Source organism: Phycodurus eques, chromosome 3 (assembly GCF_024500275.1).
Source record: "Phycodurus eques isolate BA_2022a chromosome 3, UOR_Pequ_1.1, whole genome shotgun sequence".
Lineage (NCBI taxonomy): Eukaryota > Metazoa > Chordata > Actinopteri > Syngnathiformes > Syngnathidae > Phycodurus > Phycodurus eques.
Window position 1 is genome coordinate 20446666 of NC_084527.1, and position 10613 is coordinate 20457278.

The window sequence follows — 10613 nt, forward strand, 5'->3', positions numbered from 1 at the left end:
AGGTAAAAAGAGACCAAAGAAATCCCGCGGCCCGGGTTTAGCCCGGCGACCGTTGGAACCGCTAATACGTTTCGTTTATTCCGGTCGAGGTGATTCTTCAATGATCAGGCCAGATGACAAGTTTAACAATTAATTCGAAAATACAGATTGAAAACAATAAGGTTGGTGAAGGTTCAGCGCTCAGGTCTTCTACACGCAGCTCGATCACCTGCGGGCGGAAAAGACTCCTTAAATTTTCGGTCATACTCTCTTATCTTCGAAAGACTGCTTCCTGTCGCGACGTCATGCAGTCGCGGACCAATCCTAGCTTCGCCTCAGTGTTTGGGTACGTTCGGACCATGCACCGAGATTGCAGTTCTCGGAGACAGAGCGCGCTCCATTGCCTATATGTACTAACGAACGTGTTGGCCATTGGCGGGAATACGTCAGTACGTCCGCCATATTGAATGTGTCAGTTCTGCTCGTACCAAACGACACGCTCCAACAACGCCCCGAGTTTTCGAATGTACAAGGCCACAGAGAGCGTGTCTGGAGTGACCTTCCCAACATTGTGCGAGCGTTGTATCCGCGCGACTAAGTGTAATGCAACTATATGTTGATGAGAAGAGCTGGGTGTAAAGGGACGTATCAAACAAAACTGGGAAGTCGGGGTAGATATTTTTTCCTCCCAACTTTCCGACTTTGACCTCTCCCAGATTGAGTGGCGTCCAAGTGCACTTCCTGGTCGGAGGTCGCAAAAATCCGAATTCCTACTTTTATGGAATGCAGCATAAAAGCCTTTCACACTGCACTTGGCAAGCAATGAATGGGAACGGCGAGGGCGTCACTAACCCTAACCCACACTAATCCGAACCTTAACCCATCCAAAACCACCTTAAAACCAAATCCTAGCCCTAAACCCAACCATAACGAACGTGTTTGTTTTTAGTTCGTACAAATGGGACACATGTTATCTCGTTACAACCGTGACGCAGGAGCCGATCAGGTTGCAGCGGGGCGTGTCCTGCCTGGAAACTATGTGGGAATCCTAATAACGTAGCTCGAGCTCGACTGGACCTCAGCACGAAGGAGAAAGCGCGAGGTTGAACTTGTGTGGTCGTTGACCTGTCTTTAACGTCACGATGTTGAAAGAGTTGGTAAGGGAGCGACTCATTGCGGCCGCCGACGAAATCTTCGGGCTGTTTGAAGGAACGATCGCGTCGTACGAGGAGCAACTTTGTCGAGCGAGAGAGGAGAGCGAGCGACACCGACGACAACTGGAAGCTGTTTACAAGACTCACACTGTGATATGCAACAAAGGTCTGTTCGCTGAACGTCTACTTAATAGTCACAACATTGTATTTGGCTAATAAGTGCGTTAAAACTACATGAATGAAGGTCACGTGACGGTTCGCGTCGAACGACGTAAGCTAGCCTGCTTTTACCGACGTGCCAACGTGGCGCAAATTCAAGGGGTGAGCGATACTGGGAATTGTGGTATCGATCCGATACCAAGTAAATACAGGGCTAGTGTCACCGATTCCGATACTTTTTTTCTTGAAATGTCAGATGGTCATTGAATAATTTTGTGATTTTTGCATTGAGTCAGTTGATTTATGGTTATGTAAAACACAGCGCAAAGATTTTAGGCAATGAAAATGCTTTATAAACTAACTACAACAATAGGAAAACAAATGTAACAGTATAAAAATAATTATTCTATTACCACTTTCAAAAAAAGTCACAACTGCAAAACAACCCAAAAAACAGCAACGTAACAAATATACATATAACAGTGCCAACATCACAACAAAAATTACCTTCCATTGCGCGATGTTGTGAAAAATAGTCAGTAGTGCAAATACAGTGTAATCTACAATTGGCTCTCTGCTCACAAAGCCCTCCAAGGAAGAATCCCTTGAGGTGCCCTTTTGGATCTGTTCCCATATTCACAACAGGGTTATAGGTTTTTGTTAAGGAAGAGTTCCATGTTTCTTTGCAATCTTGCTCAGACAGGGAAATGTTGACTCGTTAATTTTCCAGTGGAAATTCAAGTAAATTGCTGGACGACAGAAGAGAAACTGCCGTATCGATCTCACCACGGTAGTAACAATCAGATAACAATACTCACCTCGGTATCGATACTATTGATATTTAGATCGATACGCCCACCCCGAGCGCAGTCACGTTGCCGTAGAAGGCAAATGAATGGATACTGAAATTAAGTCGTAATTTCTTCGTAAATCGTAATTGTACGCCATTTTACGCAACCGTATGCAGCACAATGTGCCAGCATCCTTGGTCTTTCGGTTTTCTTGCTGTCCACACACGTAACGATGCACGGACTACTTTTCCCTTTACAACAATAGAACTTGGAGTAACCGTTACAGGTAAAAAATTTTTTAAATATTATTCATTTATAGCAAACACCATGCCGTTGACAAAAAAGGAAACCTCATGAAAATCGGTTGAGAAATTAGCAAATTACTTAATTTCAATGTCAATGCATTGCCTTTGATGGGCTCGTTGACCTCCTCAACATGGCCGTCGGTTAGCTGTGCTGCTACAGCGTGGTGGCGTTATCTGCTTTTCATATAGATGGACAAACTCATTGTATTCCTGAAGACCCCCCCCCCCCCCCAATTTTTAAAAAATATATATAAGAAATTGGATTTTATCCTGGCGGCACGGTGAAGACTGGTTAGCACATCTGCCTCACAGCCTCAGAAAAAGGAAATCATGCTAACAGTCAAACATGGCGGTGGTAGTGTGATGGTCTTGGGCTTGTTTGTTCCTTCATGACCTGGACGACTTGCTGTGATTGGTGGACCCATGAATTAATCTCTTTAACAGAAAATCCTGAAGGAGAATATACAGTGACCTGAAGCTGAAGGGCACTTGGGTTCTTAGAATCAAATGAAAGTAGTGGCTAACAAACAGTCTGTTTCCGCTGACCACTGGTATGATTAAACGGGTACCACTCCATCACACAATGACATACTGTACGGTAGAATCACAGTAAAATTGATGCATGTTGGGTCAAACTGTGTGTGTTGCTTGTGTCCTGCAGATGTCCAGCAAGTGGAGGGGAGCTCCAGGTTGGAGCAGGAGGATCCACAGCCCCGCCAACCTAAAGAAGAAGAAGAAGAAGAGGAGCATCCAGAGGTCGTCCACATTAAAGAAGAGGAGGAGGCTGCTGCCATCAGCGAGTTGCGACTGACCGGTGTCTATGTGGAAAGTGAAGACGACAAAGCTAAATCACCTGAGTGGTCACAGCATCATCATCAAAGTCCAAGTAGAGACCACTGTAGAGGGCCACCACCACACATCATTTTTGTTCCACTGTCACATGGTGACAACACAGAAGAAACTTGGAGGAGCGACGCTCACGATGGTGACGACAATCAGTTGAAATGCTCTGAAAAGGAGACCACTTTTGGCAACGGGGAAACTTCACAGACATGTAAAAAACGTCTAACCTGCTCCGTTTGTGGTAAATGTTTTGCTAAACATCATATGGTTAGACACATGAGAACACACACCGGAGAAAAACCCTTCAATTGCCCAGTGTGTGAGAAAACATTCTCTCTCAAGGCACATGTGGTGTCACACATGAGAAGACACACGGGAGAAAAACCTTTTAGCTGTGCAACTTGTGGTAAAACCTTCTCTCAAAGGCTGTATCTGGTATCACACATGAGAATACACACAGGGGAAAAACCTTTTAGTTGCTCCGTTTGCGGTAAAAGATTCACTCAAAAGCCGAACATGGTGTCACACATGAGAACACACACTGGAGAAAAACCATTTCATTGCTCATTTTGTGGTAAAGGATTCACTCAAAAGCCAAGTATGGTGTCACACATGAGAATACACACAGGAGAAAAAGGCTTTACTTGTTCAGTTTGTGGTGGAAGCTATGCTCGTAGGTCTAATTTGACTGCACACATGCGCGCTGAGCACCATGATAATAAATGAAAATACTTCTGGTATGTTCTCAGAATGTGAAGAGTATGAGTGCAAAAGCTGTATAAAACATACATATACCGTTTGGAGGTGGTCCTGTTGCAACATGACTGTGCACAAAGCAAGGTCCATGAAGAAATTGATGTGAGTTTGGTGTGGATGAACTTAAGGGCGCTGCACAGAGTCCTGACCTCAACCCGATAGAACACTATTGGAGGAAGATACTGAGAGCCAGGTCTTATTGTCCAGCATCATCGTGTGACTTCACAAATGTGCTTCTGGAAGGATGGTTAAAAAAAAAAAAAAATCCCATAAACACACTCATAAAATTTGTGGGCAGCCTTTCCAGAAAAGCTGTTATAGCTACAAATGGTGCACTGATATATTAAACCCTATAGATTATGAATGGGATGTTACTTAAACTCATGTACAGGTCAAGACACTCATAGTGACAATGCATTTGTGTAGCACTCTTGAGTGTGTGAATTAATCAAGCAATATAAATAACACATTCAATAACAATTATTATTGACAGTATTCAAGTGATTTGGTAATAAATTAATTCAAGCAGCAAAAACATTGCGATGACTACTCTTTAGGTCGCAGAGGTAAAAGATCTAGTAAAACTCAAAACAAAATCTCAGAATTAAGAATTTGATCGTATTTGACTAGTATAACATCAATTTGCTAACGGAATTTGACTGGAGTCAAGTTTTGCGTAATGTGGACGGTAAGCGCAAAATGCTATAGACAGGCTAACAAAGCTAGCATCTGTAGTGCAATAGTCATGTTTAAACAATTTATATTTGAACAGAAGCTGTGGCATCACATTCCAACAGAGCATGCAGTGATATTCACAGACATGTATTCTTTATCTTCTTTATAAAGTCGAATCATATTATGGTTTCTGTGTGTCATCATTAAACCAGCCAATTTTTTTTATGCTGCCCCCTCGTGGCCAAGGTACCGCCACACCAGAAAGAGCAGAGAGCAATGCCCCGTGAATTATCCCGATGCACAAACTCTTTAATTCTGTCTATTCTATTCTATTTAATTATATTACTGTATTTTTTTATATAGAGTACAAAACTGACTTATACACTGTTGAGTGTTTCTTTTCCTCTTATTAAAAACAGGTTACGAAAAATGGTGGTGGTGTTTTTTGGGGTGCTAAAACGAGGATTAATATAATTTCCAATCTTTTCAATTGGGGAAAAGTGTTTGGTCACGGAACAATTTAAATTTGTAAAACAAGACAGTAGAAGGATTTTTGTATCGTGACTAGAGTTAACATAGTCAAATTAAAAATATTTTTGAACAGGACTCGGGTGATGTGATGTGATGATCATTGCTGTGACATAATTAGTGTACTGAATATTCATATATAGATTATAGTCTATAAATACATTTAACAATTGTTTTGTTTGGTACGATAAATTCCAGTGCTAACTAGTATATATATTACATATTTAACGTGCACTTTTAAGTACTTTACTGTGAGCTATACAGTTATGCTTGTAATTTTACATATGCTGACCGAATTTGTTATGTGTATATATATATATATATATTTATTTATTTATTTTACATTTTTTTTGCTATTTTTATTGTGCTATGGTACAATTAATATTTCCAGCTAACAGCACAGTTTGAAGTCTACACAACAACCAAGACTACATATTAGTCCTCACATATTTTGCTCTGATAATTCCAGTGGTCCTCATCTGGTCCACTCTGATTACTTGGATTGCTGTAATATTTACAAGGATGATTTATTTTATCCCAAAGCTAACAAAGCCTTGTGACATAATTTGATATACATTAAAAACAATTTTTAAAAATGTAACCGTACAATTTAGGACATTTTGACGTAACTATAGTATATGTGTGTATATGTGGATATAGATATAGATAAATAAATCAGTGAATGGCACTGATCAGTGGAATGGCCCATCCGCAGACTTGTCCCGCCGTTGAGGTGCTATCACTGACAGAAGCATGTTGAAGATGTGCAAGGTGACATGAATATGGGAAATGCACAGAAGAAGCTTAGTTAAAATGCTGTAACTGTGGAGGGAAACTACAGGGGATCTGGGGCCAGTTAGAAAGCTGAGGTGGTCCTGCGGATTAATATGTCTGAGGGTATAAAATTTGCTAAAGCCGTCAAGAACGTAGAACAAATAATTAACTAACATACACCATACCAATTAAGGTAGAACATTCTGATTGTGGGTATACATTTTTTTTTATTGTTCATGGTAGAGGTCATAAATTGTTCTGCACAAACAGAGAGGAAAATAAAGATAATAGTTAAAGTAGCAGAAAGATTCCTTGGAATTAAGGCTCTTGGAAGAGAGGAAGTAGCGGTGTTACTAAATAGGGTAGACCAAGCACACAGTTATTGGTTGGTGGCACATCACGGCATTGGCATTGACTGTGGTGGTGGGCTTATAACATTTGTATAGTATGGGATAGGTTTTAATATGGATAATGCAAGTAAATAATATGCATCAAGAGTGCTTAAAACCAGTACTAAGAGAAAATTAACGTGCTTTTAATGTCGAGAATCTTGTTGGGCCTTGGCTCCAGTTGCTTAACCGAGCAACACTCCAGTCCGGCAGGTGGTGCTATTTCGCCCGAACGTCCATTGCCAACCGCCATTCAACTCAAACTGGGGAAAAAGAAGAAGACAGGGAAGGAAATTAGCATAACTGTTAACGCTGAAACGACGACGACGAGTAAAAGGCGACGCTATAAAGTGTTTTCCCCTTTGGCCTTTTAACTCTCTACAACATCAAAATGCTGAAAGATTTGGTAAGGAAGCGACTCATTGCGGCCGCCGACGAAATCTTCGGACTGTTTGAAAGAACGATAGCGTCGTACGAGGAGCAACTTTGTCGCGCGAGGGAGGAGAGCGAGCGACACCGACGACAACTGGAAGCTCTTTACGACACTCACATTGTGATACGCGGCCAAGGTTCGTTGACATTTTCTTAAGTGGTTCTCAAACTTTTTACACCTCATTTTTTTTTTTACTTTTTTTTTTTTTTTTTTAGCTCTTTAAGTAGCTGCTACCCCAATTAACAAGATGAAAATACAGTAGCATAGTAGGCCTGCGTGTTCATAAAATGATTTTTATTCTGAAAAAGTCTGGGCTGTAATTTCACACTGCAACTCTGACCGAGCCTTGCAGGTGACCATCGGAGAGACTTGTTCTCTGTTTGTTTTTGATGAAGTTCATGTCAGAAAAGGCAGATTCACATAGATTGATCCAAACAAGCTGGCAACCTTCATAGTTGCTGTACATACATCACTGTACTTTTCTGCGTCAACAAGACACCAAAGGTTTGGTGCAGCCTAAGGCTTTGAGGTTCACATAATTTTGCAGTGTCACTATTTCAATCGCCACCTGTCCAGCATCCAAGCTGAACATTGAACTTTGTTGCGTCCACGTTCATGAAAGGGTTGGAAATGAACGACACATAAGGGTCAAGCTGACAAAGGTCATAAAACCTGTTCTCAAACTCTTGCCCAAGTCTGTTTATGACTTGAGAGTATTTTTGTCCAAATTTGTAAAACGTCTCAGATGCATAAGCATTGTCTTTCAGCACCGTCTGCACAGACGGAAAGTGCAGCACCTTTTTCCCACTGCAAATACGCAGAGAAAATGTTCCCCTGAGTTCTAAATGCATTTAGCGCACGTATATCACCAACAGTCTTACCTTTGCCTTGCAGCGCGCAGTTCAAATGGTTCAGTTTCACAATAACGTCTGTTAAAAATGCGAGGTCAAGTGTCCTATCAGTGTCCTCCAGCAGCAAGGTGTCACAGGCACCGCATTGGTGACCCCAGATACATAAACTGATGTATTTGTGTTGCTCATGTCCTGCAGATATTGAGCAGCACGGGGGGAGCTCCAATTTGGAGCAGGAGGATCCACAGCCCGCTCACTTTGTGGAGGAAGAGGAGCGCCCACAGCCTTTGTACGTCAAAGAGGAAGAAGAGGAGGCTGACGTCAGCAAGTTTCCACTGACTGGTGTCTGTGTGGAGAGAGAAGATGACGAAGATGAGGCATCTCAGCTTCATTATCGCAGTCTCAGTGGAGACCACGGTGGAGGACCACCCCCAGACAACCTCTTAGCTCGTGAAGGTGACAACAAACAACGGAAATGTCCTAAAAGGGGGAAGAGTCTTGGCAAAAATGAAACTTCAAAAACGCGTGAACAGTATTTTATCTGCTCAGTTTGTGGTAAAGGTTTTGCTAAAAAATCAATACTGAATAGGCACTTGAGAACACACACAGGAGAAAAACCCTTTCATTGCTCAGTTTGTGGTAAAAGATTCACTCAAAAGCCAAGCATGATCTCACACATGAGGACGCACACTGGAGAAAAACCCTTTCGTTGCTCATTTTGTGGCAAAGGATTTACTCAAAAACCAAGCATGGTGTCACACATGAGGATACACACAGGCGAAAAACCCTTTAGTTGTTCAATTTGTGGTGGAAGTTATGCTCGGAGGTCTAATTTGACTGCACACATGCGCACACACAACACAGAAAGAGTAAATGTTTTGCAGTAGTCAACGTTTATGTTCTGAAGTGTTTCAAATGTTCTGTTTTGTAGTGCAGTCCACTTCAAGTCATTGTTGTCATCTTCCGCTTACAGCACAGCTGATTCATCATCGCCTTGACTCAATTTTGGTATATTCGGCGATAATTTGTTCATGCATTTGTGTTGTGTTCCTTCAAACGGCGAATTGATGATGTCGTTGTCCAAATACTTCCAGACCCAATGCTGTGTTCTCAGAAAGTGAACATCACATGTAAAGGACTCAACAGCAGTATAACATATGCATCTAACACAATGTCTTTTTGAATGTATCTTTTGTTCTTTGCTATAGGAACGATTTGGATTCTGACGCCTTTGCTATTATTTTCTTATCTTGAGATGTCATTAAGTTATGGAAAATAATATGTTCAACTGTTGTTCAATTTACCTTCAAAAGAGGTTAGGTAACAAATGATTGCAATATTTCAATGGCAGTAGCCATTTTGAGTTTCCCAATCAGCCAGTTGAATCGCTGCGTTGTTGTCATGTGACAAATCAAAGCATAATTAATATACAGTCATCTTTTAACCCTTCTGCGGTTTCACTGTGTCGCAGATCAGTCAATTGTACATCAGAGCTGCCAAATGTCACGGAACGTCTGTATTTTGTGAGGGAAATCACTGACCTCGAAGTCATAACACTGATTGTTCCAGATCATGGGGGGGAATCCAGCGTCTGACATTGGCGTCACGTCCACATTGAACAGCTGCTTGGTGGATGCTATTTCATTATGATCTATTTTGATGGCTGAGATCGGATTAATCAGCTTTACTAGACTGGTACTTTGATTCAGGCTTCCACTGCGTCCGCCATTATAAGGTTGATGTAATAAAAATATTTAAATGACAAATATTGAAGCCATAATTTGAAGATTATGACTCTCGCAAGGTAATGCTCTTTACAAAGTTGTGAAAATATGGAAATTAAGACACATTTGGACATTGTTCTTTTTATAGTTTGGCAGCTGTGGTACATATATACATTTATATTGCATGTATAAATGTATTTAGATTTTTAACTATATTGCAGCGATCATTTCAGACTTCCCAATAACATGAGTGTCTACTTGCAAGGCAGAACTGGCTTACACAACTGCAGGTCTACAGAAAAAGTAAACATTGTTAACTAATTGAATATAGCAACTAATTGAATATAGCCCGACACCGCGCATTCATTCACGAGCTACCGTTGGCCACAACTTAGGCCGAGGAACTCAACCATGCCAAATCTACACTCTCATGAATCAACAGGACAGGCCTCACTTTTTAAAGCGATACACATTCAAAGTCACAGATCCTACTACAGTGTAGCGTGTGGGGATGGTGACCCGAGGTAGACAAAAATAATAGCTGCACACCACCTGCATATTGTATTGGTATGATGTATATAGTTTTAAAGTACAGGATGTAAATGATAAATATACGGTTGCTAGATAGCAAATTTTTGCCTATCGTGTGCGTTCTGTAAGATAAATGAGTATGCATTGTGGGATGAGAGGAAACAAGCAAAATATAATCTCATTAGTCATTTATTTGAACTTTTGAAGACAACAGAACTAGATAAATGACTATCTCAGCACTTCTGTGATCACTGCAGATCAATAGGTGGGAATCCACTATTACAGTTTAACCTGCGATAAAGAAAGCAAAAACCTTTTGTTGTCCAACGTGTGGTCACAGCGTCTCTCAAAGGTATCATATGATATATAACACGTGACAAAACACTGGAGATAACCCCTTGCATTGCTTATTGTGTGGTAAAAAAAAATTCAGGAAAAGCAACGTGAACTCACAAATGAGAACACACAATGAAAAAGAGCAATTTGACTACACACAACACAGAAAGAGTAAATAAAAATATTTCTGTACTTAATGGTGTATTTTCCAAATGTGAATGTCACTTATAGAGAACAACCACCATATAAAAACATGCATATATTGCCAGAAGTCATTTTTTAATATACAATTTATTCTTTACTATAAAGGCTATTTTGATTCTGACCCCTTTGTAGCTACAGTATTGTGTAACTCCAGTTTGAGATTCCAACAAGTTGATTCTGA

The 10613-nt window shown here is 40.8% G+C and overlaps 2 protein-coding genes across 2 annotated transcripts; both read left to right on the forward strand.

The window, feature by feature from the left end:
• Nucleotides 1-1046: 1046 nt before the first annotated feature.
• Nucleotides 1047-5110, forward strand: LOC133400209 (zinc finger protein 184-like). Its single transcript, XM_061672636.1, has 2 exons — nucleotides 1047-1299; nucleotides 3050-5110. The coding sequence occupies exons 1-2, from the start codon at nucleotides 1122-1124 to the stop codon at nucleotides 3955-3957; spliced, it is 1086 nt and encodes a 361-aa protein (XP_061528620.1). The 5' UTR covers nucleotides 1047-1121; the 3' UTR covers nucleotides 3958-5110.
• A 1535-nt stretch (nucleotides 5111-6645) lies between these two features.
• LOC133400224 (zinc finger protein 1 homolog) lies at nucleotides 6646-9475 on the forward strand. The gene is made up of 2 exons (XM_061672669.1): nucleotides 6646-6922; nucleotides 7836-9475. Exons 1-2 carry the CDS (start codon nucleotides 6745-6747, stop codon nucleotides 8522-8524), a joined length of 867 nt encoding a protein of 288 aa, XP_061528653.1. The 5' UTR covers nucleotides 6646-6744; the 3' UTR covers nucleotides 8525-9475.
• The last annotated feature ends 1138 nt before the right edge of the window (nucleotides 9476-10613 follow it).